We start from the raw sequence: 15,898 nt of genomic DNA on the forward strand, positions 1-15,898 counted from the left end.
CATGACCTAAGTACTGTAGTTCTTTCTGAAGAAAGTCACACTTTTTGAGCAGCACTTGAGTCCTGCATCTGATAACACCTGAAAAAGAGTATGCAAATTGGCAATGTGGTCCTCTGGCAGATCACCTGAGACAATAATATCAAGGTAATTTGAACAGAACAGCACTTGAGCAGTCAGCTGTTCCAAGAGACATGGCAGGTGTGAAGGCACTGCCGAAGGACAGACGCAAATACTTGAACAGGCCTAAGTCCCTTTTAACAACAACATTTGCTGTGGTTCTTCATCTAGTGGTATTTTCAAATAAGAATCACACAAATCTATCTTAGAAAAGTAATGGCCTGCACGAAGTCTGTCCATAAGTTCCTCAATGCAAGGTAATGGATAAGTGTCAATTATTGTTTGTGGATTGACTGTAGTTTTGAAGTCAACACAATTGCGAATGTGACTAGTAGGCTTGGGCATCAAAACCAATGGACTTTCACACTGACTAGCTTGTGTTGGAGCAATCATACCATTGTCTTGCAATTCCTTTAATTCACTGGCTACTTTGTCTTGCAAAGCAGTGGGAACGGGCTGAGCCTGAATAAACTTAGGCTGTGCATTGCCTTTCAGGGCAATGTGTGCTACAGAATTATTAGCTTTTCCAAGTCTATCAGAAAAGAGTTCAGGAAATTCCTTAAGAAAACTAGCTACACTGTCTTTTGGATTAAAAGCAGTCACTGAAAGTACATTGTCATGGATGCTAAGGCCAAACAAGTCAAGCGAATCTAAGCCAAAAATATTTTCACTGCCGCTTTATTGCAACACAGTAACTCTCACTGTCCTAGTGAGAGATTTGTAAGTGCAGGCAAACTACACTGTCCAAGTACTTGAATTTCCTTTCCATTGTATGAAGTGAGGTGTGTGCTAGATTTTGACAGGCATGGTGAGCCTAACTGTTCACACGTGGCACAATTAAGCAAAGTTACAGAAGCACCTGTATACAATTGAAAGTCAACACACCAGCCAGCAATTTCTAATGTTACAAATAGTTTGTTGGAATGGTGTCGCACTGCACTGGGGAGAGGTGAGAGCACAACCTTACTTGAATTACTGCAAGAACCTGTAGTTGGTTTTGTAAACACTGCATTTACATTATGTGCTTGAGACCTGTTGTTGTGAGAGCAGGCAGAATTGGCATTATTTAACCATTGCGAGCAAACTACCTGGACATGGCGAGCTGCACGATCGGCAATCTTGCCGCTTATGGGAAGCAAAACAGCAAGGGCAAGACTTCACTAGATGTACAAGCCTGGCTGCTTGTTTACTAGGCTATCTGTGCATGTGTGTGCGTCCACATTGTGGTGGCTGAGTAGGGCAGTCGCGGGCAAGAGGTGACTTGATCCAACAAATTGGAACCTGATCAAATTCATCGGCAGCTATGGTGCTGGAATCAAATTGTTCTAAAACTTGCAACATGTGATGGAGTAAAGGATCTGAGTACTTGACAATCTGTTCTCTTATTCTGCTATCAGGGACATTGTATGTGATCACATCACAGATCATTATGTCACTATAAAAGTTGCCACAACTAGACTTGAACTCACACTTTCTAGCGAGACCCTGTAATTTGGTATACCAATGATGGTATATCTGTTCTGGCTTTTTATTGAGGTGAAAGAATTGAAATATGGCTGCCATGATCATAATCTGCTGACTTAATGCACTTACTACTTCTTCATAGGAGAGTGCATCTGGAGATGATGCAGGAAAGAGTTTTTGAATGAAGCAACACACAGAGGTTCAGACATGAAGTAATGAGAGTTCTCAGCACCTTGAATTCGTGGACTTGACAGTGGGCATGGAAGTGGGTAAGATGTTCAGCCCATTCCTTTTCTTTTCCATTGAAGTGCCAAAATGGTGGATTATTGTTTGGTGGCACTTGTGGGATTGGTTGGTTGGTCAGTTGGGCAGCTGATGCAGCTTGTACGGCAACAGATTGCTCTACAATACACAGCAAAGTGGCAGCTTGCTGGGTCTGATACTGAAAAATCTGATTTAATTCCAGAGCAGGAGCAGTCTGCAGCTGAGGCGCTGGGGCACTGGGTGGAGGGGGTGTGGTAGCCATTCTAATGCTAACAAATTACAGCAAAATATGAAGAAGACAAATAGAAAAGCAATGTGCAAAGCCTCTGAAAAGAGAAATAGATTAGTTCTGCAGCTCCTCTCCTGTAATACATGCAATAACAAGCACACATAAGCAAATAGAATCACTGTAATGACGGCTCCCCTGCAACAACCTGGAACACATGAATAGCAAACAAAACTTGTTGATCAAACTCGTTGCCACTTGTTGTGGCTGTGCCCCTTGTAATGTTTTGTGGTTCCTGGCTGGATGAGGAGACAGTGGTATCATAAGTGTGTGGCCTGTTTCCTCTCACTACAACACAAAAGGCACATGTGGTTAAAATACACTTTCTTACAGGGACCAATTGAGTACTTAACTTCAATGATGTCCAATCTGAAGTTCTGTGGTTAACAACAATCAAATACCTTGTACTAATTCTTGAATCTTGTCTGTGTCCATATCACATCTATGACTAACATTCCCACACAGCTAACTTTTATTTATTTATTTATTTATTTATCTTACAGCTCAAAACATGTATTTAACATGCATGGGCAATGTTATAATAATTACATTTAGATTATTGATACACAATATAAATAGGTTACATGCTATTAAGTAAAAGATCACTTAAGTATATTTATCATAGCAGTCCTGAGGTCAAATTATGTCAGCACCATACTGTATGGGCACTTCAATATAAGCCATTTTTTTAACTCGTTTTTAAAAATTCTACCAGAAAGCTGTTTCAAGTTGTTTGGCAGAGAATTATAAAATATTGCTCCCTTAATGAATGGGATATTTGTTGTTAGATTCAATCGTCTGCTCACCATATGAAAATCTGATTTGTGTCTTGTACTGTAATCATGGATTTCCATATTCCTGTTTGTCACTTTTTTGTCTTTTTTCACTAATAATATTGATTGAAACGTATATACTGCATAGATAGTCATAATATTAAACTTAATAAACAGGTTTTTACATGAAGTCCTGGGTCTTACTTTTGCCATAGTTCTTATTACTCTTTTCTGCAATACAAATACCCTTTTTATATTGTATAGGCTACACCCACCCCACAATACAATTCCATAATATAGATGGGGATACACCAACCCAAAATACGCTATTTTTATTGCTTCGATATCTAAATATTGAACTAATCTCCTTAGTAAATACAGACTAGATGTTATTTTACCCCAGACATGATCTATTTGCTGATTCCACGAAAGTCTGTCATCTATATATATATCCCCAGAAATTTACATTCTGAACAGGTATTTTCCTGAATGTCCTCATTTACAACAGTATTTTTATTTGAGCCGCTTGTCTTAAAATAAATTAAATTAGTTCTGTTAATATTGACCCTCAGGTTTTCTTTTTCAAAATGTGTTTGGGCTTTTTCAATTAAATTCTGTACCACTGAATTTAGGTCATCATTGCTACGTGCCCAGCAAACTCCAGAGGTGTCATCAGCATACATAGTAATATGATGACTGGTGTCTAATACTTTTGGGAAATCATTCACGTAGCAAATAAACAAGAAGGGGCCCAAGATAGAGCCTTGTGGCACACCAAAATTTATATTTCTTATCTTTGATCTTCTTTTTTCGATTACCTCTCCATTATCATACACAACTTCTGTGCATTGTTGTCTATCTTTAAGGTAAGATTCTATTAAAAGCAGTTTCCCACTGACACCATTATAAGCAAGTTTACTTAAAAGAGCGCCATGATGGACTCTGTCAAACGCTTTGGAAAGATCTAAAAACACTCCTGCCGTTTCATAACCATCATTTATTTTCTCCATCAGACAGTGTGCAAACTGTACTGCTGCAGATATGATGCTCCGACCACTTCTAAAGCCGTGTTGGAAATCTCCTATTAAGTTGTTCATATTATAGTGCTTGATTAAGATTTCTAGCATTATTTTTTCAATTAATTTACCAAACACTGAGGTTAAGGCAACTGGTCTGTAGTTCTGTGGCTGTTTTCTTTCCCCTTTTTTATATAAGGGTTTAACTATAGCAAGTTTCAGTTTCTTCAGAAACACTCCTTCTTCAAGTACACAATTTATTAACTAAAGAAGCGAGGTGATGACTATCACTGTTTAGGTTTTCCGTGATTTCCCTAAATCGTTTCAGGCAAATGCCGGGATGGTTCCTTTCAAAGGGCACGGCCGATTTCCTTCCCAATCCTTCCCTAACCTGAGCTTGCGCTCCGTCTCTAATGACCTCGTTGTCGACGGGACGTTAAACACTAACCACCACCACCACCGCTATCACTGTGGAAGGCTAGAGCACAGTGCGACATATTAAGGTGCAACACAACTGATTCCTGATGCACCATACTGAGATGCCGAGATTGAGAAATTGACTGCTCAGTTGGTAGCAGCGGCCTATATTCACACTCCCTAGTGGGCATTATCGATGTGTAGCTTGGGGGTGTGTTTTGGTCTTCTTTTGTCATATGCGCGCCTATCAGCACCTGCCATACCATACAATGTTTCCTAGTGCTGACCGGTGTTCTGGCGAAGGTGTACACCAGCATCGTTATCACAAATCTCGAATAGTTCTTGACTGATTTACTTCCAATTTTTAAATGATTCTGTAATGAACATTTAGGCATAAATGGGCAAAGAGAGGGGGAAGGAGGAAATGGCCAGAGAAAGAGGGGGGAGGAGGAGATGTACAGAGAGAGCGACAGGGTGAGAAGATGTGCAGAGAGGGGGAAAGGAATTTAGGATGTATATGCAAGTCCTATATGTTGTTGTTGTTGTGGTCTTCAGTCCTGAGACTGGTTTGATGCAGCTCTCCATGATACTCTATCCTGTGCAAGCTTCTTCATCTCCCAGTACCTACTGCAGCCTACATCCTTCTGAATCTGCTTAGTGTATTCATGTCTTGGTCTCCCTCTACAATTTTTACCCTCCACGCTGCCCTCCAATACTAAATTGGTGATCCCTCGATGTCTCAGAACATGTCCTACCAACCAATCCCTTCTTCTAGTCAAGTTGTGCCACAAGCTCCTCTTCTCCCCAATTCTATTCAATACCTCCTCATTAGTTATGTGATCTACCCATCTGATCTTCAGCATTCTTCTGTAGCACCACATTTCAAAAGCTTCTATTCTCTTCTTGTCTAAACTATTTATCGTCCAAGTTTCACTTCCATACATTGCTACACTCCTGACAAATACTTTCAGAAACGACTTCCTGACATTTAAGTCTATACTCGATGTTAACAAATTTTTCTTCTTCAGAAACGCTTTCCTTGCCATTGCTAGTCTACATTTTATATCCTCTCTACTTCAACCATCATCAGTTATTTTGCTCCCCAAATAGCTAAACTCCTTCACTATTTTAAGTGTCTCATTTCCTAATCTAATTCCCCCAGCATCACCTGACTTAATTTGACTACATTCAATTATCCTCATTTTGCTTTTGTTGATGTTCATCTTATACCCTCCTTTCAAGATACTGTCCATTCTGTTCAACTGCTCTTCCAAGTCCTTTGCTATCTCTGACAGAATTATAATGTCATCGGCGAACCTCAAAGTTTTTATTTCTTCTCCATGGATTTTAATACCTACTCCGAACTTTTCTTTTGTTTCCTTTATTGTTTGCTCAATATACAGATTGAATAACATCGGGGATAGGCTACAACCGTCTCACTCCCTTCCCAACCACTGCTTCCCTTTCATACCCCTCGACTCTTATAACAGCCATCTGCTTTCTGTACAAATTGTAAATAGCCTGTCACTCCCTGTATTTTACCCCTGCCACTTTCAGAATTTGAAAGAGAGTATTCCAATCAACATTGTCAAAAGCTTTATCTAAGTCTACAAATGCTAGAAATGTAGGTTTGCCTTTCCTTAATCTTTCTTCTAAGATAAGTTGTAGGGTCAGTACTGCCTCACGTGTTCCAACATTTCTACAGAATCCAAACTGATCTTCCCCAAGGTCGGCTTCTATCAGTTTTTCCATTCATCTGTAAAGAATTCACGTTAGTATTTTGCAGCTGTGACATATTAAACTGATAGTTCGGTAATTTTCACATCTGTCAACACCTGCTTTCTTTGGGATTGGAATTATTATATTCTTCTTGAAGTCTGACGGTATTTCGCCTGTCTCATACATTTTGCTCACCAGATGGTAGAGATTTGTCAGGACTGGTTCTCCCAAGGCTGTCAGTAGTTCTAATGGAATGTTGTTCACTCCGGGGGCCTTGTTTCGACTCAGATCTTTCAGTGCTCTGTCAGACACTTCACGCAGTATCATATCTCTCATTTCATTTTCATCTACATCCTCTTCCATTTCCATAATATTGTCCTCAAGTACATTGCCCTTGTATAGACCCTCTATATACTCCTTACACCTTTCTGCTTTCCCTTCTTTGCTTAGAACTGGGTTTCCATCAAAGATCTTGATATTCATGCAAGTGGTCCTCCTTTCTCAAAAGGTCTCTTTAATTTTCCTGTAGGCAGTATCTATCTTACCCCTAGTGAGATAAGCCTCTACATCCTTACATTTGTCCTCTAGCCATCCCTGTTTAGCCATTTTGCACTTCCTGTCGATATCATTTTTGAGACGTTTGTATTCCTTTTTGCCTGCTTCATTTTACTGCATTTTTATATTTTCTCCTTTCATCAATTAAATTCAATATTTCTTCTGTTACCCAAGGGTTTCTACTAGCCATCGTCTTTTTACCTATTTGATCCTCTGCTGCCTTCACTAATAATTCCTCAAAGCTACCAATTCTTCTTCTACTGTATTTCTTTCCCCCATTCCTGTCAATTGTTCCCTTATGCTCTCCCTGAAACTCTGTACAACCTCTGGTTCTTTCAGTTTATCCAGGTCCCATCTCCTTACATTCCCACCTTCTTGCAGTTTCTTCAGTTTTAATCTACAGTTCATAACCAATAGATTGTGGTCAGAGTCCACATCTGCCCCTGTAAATGTCTTACAATTTAAAACCTGGTCCCTAAATCTCTGTCTTACCATTGTATAATCTATCTGATACCTTTTAGTATCTCCAGGGTTCTTCCATGTATACAACCTTCTTTCATGATTCTTAAACCAAGTGTTAGCTATGATTAAGTTATGCTCTGCGCAAAATTCTACCAGACGGCTTCCTCTTTCATTTCTTAGCCCCAATCCATATTCACCTACTACATTTCCTTCTCTCCTTTTTCCTACTCTTGAATTCCACTCACCCATGATTATTAAATTTTCGTCTCCCTTCACTACCTGAATAATTTCTTTTATCTCATCATACATTTCATCAATTTCTTCATCATCTGCAGAGCTAGTTGGCATATAAACTTGTACTACTGTAGTAGGCGTGGGCTTCGTGTCTATCTCGGCCACAATAATGCGTTCACTATGCTGTTTGTAGTAGCTTACCCGCACTCCTCTTTTTTTATTCATTATTAAACCTACTCCTGCATTACCCCTATTTGATTTTGTATTTATAACCCTGTATTCACCTGACCAAAAGTCTTGTTCCTCCTGCCACTGAACTTCACTAATTCCCACTATATTTAACTTTAACCTATCCATTTCCCTTTTTAAATTTTCTAACCTACCTGTCCGATTAAGGGATCTGACATTCCACGCTCCAATCCATAGAGTGCCAGTTTTCTTTCTCCTGATAACAACGTCCTCTTGAGTAGTCCCCGCCCGGAGATCCGAATGGGGGACTATTTTACCTCTGGAATATTTTACCCAAGAGGACGCCATCATCATTTAATCATACAGTAAAGCTGCATGCCCTCGGGAAAAATTACAGCTGTAGTTTCCCCTTGCTTTCAGCCGTTCGCAGTACCAGAACAGCAAGGCCATTTTGGTTAGTGTTACAAGGCCAGATCAGTCAATCATCCAGACTGTTTCCCCTGCCACTACTGAAAAGGCTGCTGCCCCTCTTCAGGAACCACACATTTGTCTGGCCTCTCAACAGATACCCCTCCGTTGTGGTTGCACCTACGGTACGGCTATCTGTATCATTGAGGCACGCAAGCCTCTCCACCAACGGCAAGGTCCATGGTTCATATATATTTAGCAATTGTGAAGCATTGGCAGGTTCACTAGTTTTTCTAGATTAATTCACACTTAATAAAGCCCTAAAAAAATTCTATTCTCATTCAATTCATCATGCACAACCACTGAAGATACACTGCTTGACAGTCAGCATACACAGATAATGTGCAGCTTGAGATTGTTACATGATAGTACAGGTAACAGTTCACTCACACTCACTCTGTTTACTTCATTGGGACATGACAATCCTGTGCCACTCTCACTATCTGCCTCCAGTTCTTCCTGTCTTGTGCCGCTTCCTCCCATTCTATGGAACTTAGCACTCTGCAGTCTGAGCTCACCTCTTCTTGCCATTTGCTTCTTTGTCTTCCAGGGGTCTTGAGCCTTCCATCTTCTTGTCACATATCTGATGGACTGTTCTGCACATAATCCATTCTGACAACATGGCCTGCCCATTGCAAACGTCATGCTTTGGCAATATTCGCTACCAGGGGTTGGCTAGCTTAAACAGTTCTTTGTTGAATCTCCAAACCCATCTATGTGTTGCTTGGTCAAATGTTAGCCCAGAGACTTTTCTGTACACTCTGTTTTGGAAGACTTAGAGTTGGTGCACTTGTTTTTTGGTCACACTCCATGCTTCAAATCCACATACCAATAATACTGGCCCAATGATTGTGCTGTAGAAATTCAGATTGGTCTCTCTGGTCAATAGTTTGGAGGATAGAAGTTTTTGGAGGGAAAAGTAAACTTACTTTGCATTCTGTTTTCTAGTTTGTATTTGTCCTGTCTTCTATTGCAGTCATTTATATTTGCACCAAGATATTTGAAGTTGGAATGTTCCTGAAAGTATTGTTTTCTATGTGAAGGTTATCATGTTGTCCTGTAGTCTTATGATCATGTATTCTTCATTAATATTTAAACTTATTTTTGTCATGGTTTCCTTTAGCTTCTTGAACAGTGTTTTAATTTCACCTCTGTTATTTACTATTAAAAATATGTCATCTGCATAGGCCAGTTGGTTGTTTACATGTGATGTTCCCATTTGCTGCTCATTTGGTTTCTCTTACCATCTTTTCCATGAAAAGATTAAAGATAAGTGGGGTAGAGCATCACCTTGCTTCAGTCCAGTTTTGTTCTTGAAACAATCTGATAATGAGCCACAGTATGTCACCCAGCTTACTACCTCCTCCATGCATATTTTGACCAAGCTGATGAGCGTTTTGAGTTTCCATATTCTGCCATGATTTCCAATACTGTTTCTCTGTGCGCTGAATTGTAGGCCTTCCCACATTTATTCATAGTTTGTCTTTACGCAGAATATGATGTCTATTGTTGATCTATTTGTTTGAAAACTATTTTTGTAGCCCCCTATTATGTCCTCAGTATAGGGGGTGAGTCTCTGCAACATTATATGTGACAGTACTTCATATGATGTGACTAGCAGGGAAATACCTCTGTAATTCCCGCAGTTTAATTTATCTCCTTTATTGTGTAGGGATAATGATTGATTCCCTCCATTCATCTGATATTTTTTCACCTTGCCAAATTTTAAAAATAAGATAAAACCATTTCCTGTTAAGTTTATGACTGCCATATTTCAGCAATAATGCCGATATTCCATCAGTTCCCTCCACTTCGTGGTTTTTCAGTTTTTCCAAACTGTTGGCTACCTCTTTGTATGTTGGGTCATTTAAAAGATATTGAGCTGTTGTAGGGCAAGTTTTCTCCAGGTTGTTTTCCGGTTTTGGGCTGTTCAATAAGTCATCAAAATATTCTTTCCGAGCATGTAATATATCGTCTGATTCAGCAATAATGTTTCCATCAATGTCGTAAAGAGCTGCTGCTTGCAGACAAATTAGAGCTGAGTTCTTACAGTAACATTAAATAAATTCACAGTATTGTTTCTTATTCCCCGTTAATTTTTGGTGCTTTACTGGTGAGACTTCACGCCTGCACAGACAAATGTCAGATACAGAGGCGAAGGTTTAGGTTATTACTACAATAATGGAACAATATTATGTAAAATAAGGGAAAGGCAACAAACAGCTACAGTGGACTGATGAGTGGAACACAGAAACATGCAACAGAAAACAGTATTCATACTAGATTTCGAGCTGTTGCTCTTTTTCTAGTAAAAGTACATACCCAAACACTCGCTCCCACAGGTGCGCGATCGCACGAACGCGCGCGCGCGTATGTGTGTGTGTGTGTGTGTGTGTGTGTGTGTGTGTGTGTGTGTGTGTGTGTGTGTGTGTGTGTGTACTGTTACTAGTGATTGAGTAATAAAATGGCAGCTAGTGTGAATACTGTTTTCCTTTACATGTTTCTGTGCTTCACACTTCTGTCCACTGTACTATGTTATTATGAGGGTTGTATCAAAAGTAAGGTCCCCATATTTTTTCCAAATATAAAACATTGTTTATTGTCATTAATTTATACATTGTTGAAAAGCTTACACTTTTGTCTATTTTTCAACATAGTCTCCATTTTCGTGACACACTTTTGGAGACTGTGCTCCAGCTTTTGTATTCCTAAGTTGAAGGAGTCTCCCACCAAGCCGTTGAGGAAGCATATGACCTCTGCTCAGACTTCATAGTCGCTCCTGAAGCATTTGCCATCTAAGTGTTCCTTTAGCTTGGGGATAAGAGTCTAACAACTTCTCCTCTCTCACATCGTTGAAGAAACTTGTGAGCACAGTCAAGGTATTGCTCCTTGTGTCTGTCAGTCAGCATCCGGGGGACCCAGCGAGCACACACTTTGTGATAGCCCAACATTTCTGTTAAAGTTCTTTCAGTTGTGCTTTGGGAAGCTTCAGGAATGCATTCAACAAGTTCACCGACAATGACCCTCTGATCTTTGAGCAGCTCACTGTTGATCTTCTGGACAATCACATCCAAAACTGGCGGTCTTCTGCTCTGTTCTTCATCACAAACTTCTGTGGGACCCTCAGCAAGAGCCGTGCACCATTTGCAGCCATGCTAAATGGACATGCACTCTTCACCATAAACCTCAGCCAGTTGGTGATGAATCTCCACAGGCGGTAACTTCCTTACATGGAAAAACCGAATTACTGCTCAAACCTCGCACGTGTCAGGAGCAGTGATTAACACTTCCATCTCTGACGGCTGCAAAACCAACACCGAGCAATGCAGCAAATCGCTGACGGGTGGGCTCTAAAGTGGGGAACCACTGCACATGGCACTGTTGTTGTATTTAGCCTAGCACCTTCCCTTGAGGCTGTAGCTCATTGGGAACCTTACTTTTGGTACAACCCTTGTACCACTAAACCCTCAGTTCTTTAAAGAGTCAAACTCCCACATGTAAAACAACTCCAGACATCTAATTATTTTACAAATGAGTTTAAGTTTTAAGTATTTGATATTAAGCACATAAGTGAGAAAAAGTTTAGAAGAGGTTTGTAATTGTGCTTAAAGTTTATTGTATGTGCTCAGGTCATGAAACACTGGATGAATATAGTGTGGGTAATTTGCAGCACGTTTTCTGCTGAAGCTAGTTTTTCATGCATATCAGAGTGTATGATGTCACATCTTCAATTTATGTGTCATACAGTGATATATTTGCAGATATATTCAGTCGTATAAACAGGAACTGCCTGTGAAGTGTGTTATGAATAGAATTGGTAGTAAAGAAGTAATAAATTAAAATATCATGCTTGATGTTGAAGTTATACTGCATGTCATTTTAACCAGAAGCTAGTTTTTTATGCATCTAAATATGTATGACATCATATCTCATGGACTACATTTTGTACAATGACATAATTTTGCAAGTCATTCAATGGTATATGTGGATACTGTCTGCAAACTGTATTGTGAATAGAGTCAGTAGTAAATAAATTAAAAAGTTATGTCTGATGCTAAAGTGTTACTGCATGAATAGCGAAAATGTATTAGATGATAAACTTTTTTCCTTTCATCATTTTTTGTAAGGTGTCAGAGAGAAAAAGTTTCATAAAGTTTTTAAATTATGTGTAAATTTTGTTGGAAGTCAATATCAAATACTGGATGCCTAAAGTATGGGTCTTTGTGCTGCATCAGTTAAACTGTCTCAAACAAACACACAGTCTCTAACTGTCATATTTGTCTTATTGTGTTAAATTTTTAACATAAGATTATACCTGTTAATGATAGATTGTGATAGAATTTTAAATTTGGTCAGTAACTACGCAAAATATTGAAAATACAATTTTTGTTGCCCCTGGAACATGTTAGATAGGCAACCTGCAACTAGTGCCAGGTTTGGTTGTTGTTGGTTGGTTGTTTTTGGGGGGAAGGAGACCAGACAGCGAGGTCATCGGTCTCATCGGATTAGGGAAGGAAGTCGGCCGTGCCCTTTGAAAGGAACCATCCCGGCATTTGCCTGGAGCGATTTAGGGAAATCACGGAAAACCTAAATCAGGATGGTCGGATGCGGGATTGAACCGTCGTCCTTCCGAATGCGAGTCCAGTGTGCTAACCACTGCGCCACCTCGCTCGGTGTGCCAGGTTTCAGGATAGCTACTTAGTAATGTAGATCAGTTGATTGTATTAATTTTTTAATCACTTTTGTGTTGTCTTTGATCTCCATAGTTGACAAATGGTATGTTATGTATTTCATTCCACATGAAAATTTAAGTCTTTCCTCGTGTAACTGGCTGGAAGAACAAATTCTCCAAACAGAGATAGGCATGGGCATATTCTTTCTAATAACAGCACTGTCTAGTAGAACACTATTGTGTTCAAACTCTTGGATTATAACTGCTGTAAACAATTGGTGTTTCTTGTTGATGAGTCATCACTTTTGTGTCTACAGCATTCATATTTATATCAAATACACAAAGTGGAGAAAATGGTTGTTATTTTACTGTTGGGTGGTAATTCATTAATAGTGTTTTATATAGCAAGGAGACAAGGGGAGTGTGTAATGACTGGTACGTAACATATCAAAACGATTCAATTATTTATAAAAACAAATAATTTAAGTGGTGTGCAAAAGATATGATCAACAGGATTTGTTAATTTTTTGTGTTGAGTCTGATTTACTGTTGCTACCTTTAACCTAACTATGTTTTGCAATAGCCACCACTCCGTGACACTTGGAATGGAGATATATTAGGCTATATTGTTCACTGGGGCCTTCATGGAACTGTGAACCCTGAGTCAAACAATACAGATTCACGCACGGTTAGTATGTAAATATATTAAGATTCCTTCAGCCAAAAATATGAGAGTAATACACTGTTCATGAGCTCATCATCTCTTTCGTGTTTACAGGTTCGAGGCCTTACAAATACGGAGATACTGCTGAAACAGCTGAAGAAATTCACAAAATACGATATATATGTCCAGGCATTCAATAGCATTGGGCCTGGTCCAAAATCACATCCTGTCACTGTGACTACTCAAGAAGGAGGTTATTTTTGCCCCTTTGTAAATATCATCAGATACAATAGAGCTAGAATGATTTATGTCATGGTACAATGATAATTAAAACTTATATTTCACCTATTGTAAAATTATTACCTAAGCCAGAAACATGGATTGTCAAAATTTTATGCTCATACACTTTATGAAGACAGAGATAGAGAGCAGTTTGTGGTGTAGCCATTTTCGTAAGACATTTTTGTCAAACCTCTTGTGTGACTGTATCTGATTCAAAGACCTAGTCATCCTGTAGTTCATCACGACTGTTGATCATTAAAGACTTTTCCATGTGGTCTGACACATCATCATGGTCCATTCTGAAATGAGACTTACTTAAAAGTGCAATTTTCTTATCCATATGCTTCATCTCTGGAGCCATAGTGGATGGGTCTGTTGGTCACACTTGGATAAATCCTTCATTCTGATGTTCCTTGTATTGGCAGAATTATACTGGAAATGGAATCTTCACATCTACATTCTCTCAAATACATTCCTTCTTATTCCCAGTCTTGAAGTTTCTTCTCTTACAATCATTTGATTCATTGCATAAATTTCTTCAAAATCTTTATATGGAACCACTGATGGTTTATCTCTAATAGTGAAACACAAAATAAAATCTCAATAAACCTTTGCCTTTCATAAGATCCTTTAAATATACATTTTTTCTCAATGTCATTTTCAAAAGGAAAGAATATTAGAGTTTAACATCCCATTGCCAATGAATTCATTAGAAGTGGAATACAAGCTTGGTTTACAAAAGGATGGGTAAGGAAATCAGCTCCGTCTGTTCCAAAGGAACCTTCCCAGCATTTTTCAGGAATGGTTTAGGAAAATCACAGAAAATCTAAAACTTTATGGTTGGATGCTGCACCACCTTGTTTGATATTGTCATTTTACATATTCCTGCAACTTATCATTGCTTTGTGAATTCAGTGTTAGATTTAACAACAGTGACTTCCCTGCCTACTGTTTGCTCCAAGATCAGTACTGCCACCAACTGCAGTGGCACAGTGATTACCACACTGGACTCACATTTGTGAGGATGATGTTCAAATCCCCAGACAGACATTGTGATGTAGGTTTTCTATGATGTCCCTAATATACTTCAGGCAAATTCTGGGATGGTTCATTTGAAAGGACATGACCAAGTTCCTACTCCATAACCCCCTAATCTGAGCTTGTGCTCTGTCTCTAATGATCGCATTGTCAAACAGCCTTCAAATCCTTATCTTCCTTCCTTCTAGTACTGCCACAAGAGTATCTCTTTATGATCGTGATGGATATTTCATTCTGCAGCTTTGATACTCCACACATTTGTATCTTTCTGTACGTATCCTGTGATGAAGCCAATATTAATTTATTTCTGCCCATAAACTCATAAAAGCATTGTGAAACTGTTTTAAAAATGCTGTATTGTGAATGTTTCCTGACATCTTTCATTGCTGAAACTGATGTACTCTAAGGTAATGTCTAGTGTTGTGCTCCCAGTTGATGACATAATGTGTTCTCTTATAGGTTTCTTTTTAGTGAGTACTTCCCTCAACTTTTAACTCTAATAGGTAATTTTGTAAAAACTGCTCTTCTATACCTCTTACTTCATAAATTTGTACCATTAGTATCCTCTAGAACCTCTCTATGGTTTCTTCAACTCCTCCTTCATTCCCCGATTTGTGTCTCATGGTGATATGCTTCTACAGCCTACTGCTATCATTCTGTATCTTCTGAAGACTTCACCTTTGTTCTTGAAATTATAATTTTAATTTGTATACTTCCTCACTAATTTCTCCTGAAGTCTTTGATAATTCATTTAGATTTTGGTGTATTTCCTTTAGATTTTGGTGTATTTGCTTTTGTGCTTCTTCTGTTACTGCCAAGAAATTCTTTGCTCCTATTAAAAATCGTTTCTCATTTCTTCTGTCTATTTATTAATCCTCCTTCCTAGAGATGCTTCAAACAATTGTACCTTTCTTCTTGTTTCTGCCACATTTTGTTCCAGAATTTATCTATCCTCAATCCTTGTGATACTTTCAATAATTTTTCAGTTCCTATCCTTCACTTTTTCATTCTGTAGACTAATTTTCTAGAACTTTTCCTGTTTCTACTGTATATCCAACTGCACCACAATTTTGGCACCTTTTTGGCATTTCTAGTTGCTTTGCTGAGTTTGAAGCTAGACTATTCAGTTCACTCATTTTGTTCCCTTCTGCCAGTCCTGAGTCCAGCAAAAGTTTAACAACATTTTTGTTGTTTTCTTATACTTGTGTTCACTTGATACTTTCAGTTGTACCATTACCTCAGTCACAATCTTTATTACCAATTAACCTGCAGTCTAAT

At 38.8% G+C, this 15,898-nt stretch overlaps 1 protein-coding gene across 1 annotated transcript in view; it reads left to right on the forward strand.

Moving 5' to 3' along the window:
- Positions 1-15,898, forward strand: part of LOC126456748 (Down syndrome cell adhesion molecule-like protein Dscam2) — a 660,038-nt gene that overhangs the window by 472,463 nt on the left and 171,677 nt on the right. Inside the window, exons 20-21 of the mRNA XM_050092498.1 lie at positions 13,220-13,324; positions 13,415-13,553. Of these exons, the coding sequence (XP_049948455.1) occupies positions 13,220-13,324; positions 13,415-13,553 (244 nt within the window). The remainder of the gene's footprint in view (positions 1-13,219; positions 13,325-13,414; positions 13,554-15,898) is intronic.

This window comes from Schistocerca serialis, chromosome 1 (genome assembly GCF_023864345.2).
Source record: "Schistocerca serialis cubense isolate TAMUIC-IGC-003099 chromosome 1, iqSchSeri2.2, whole genome shotgun sequence".
NCBI classification, from domain to species: Eukaryota; Metazoa; Arthropoda; class Insecta; order Orthoptera; family Acrididae; genus Schistocerca; species Schistocerca serialis.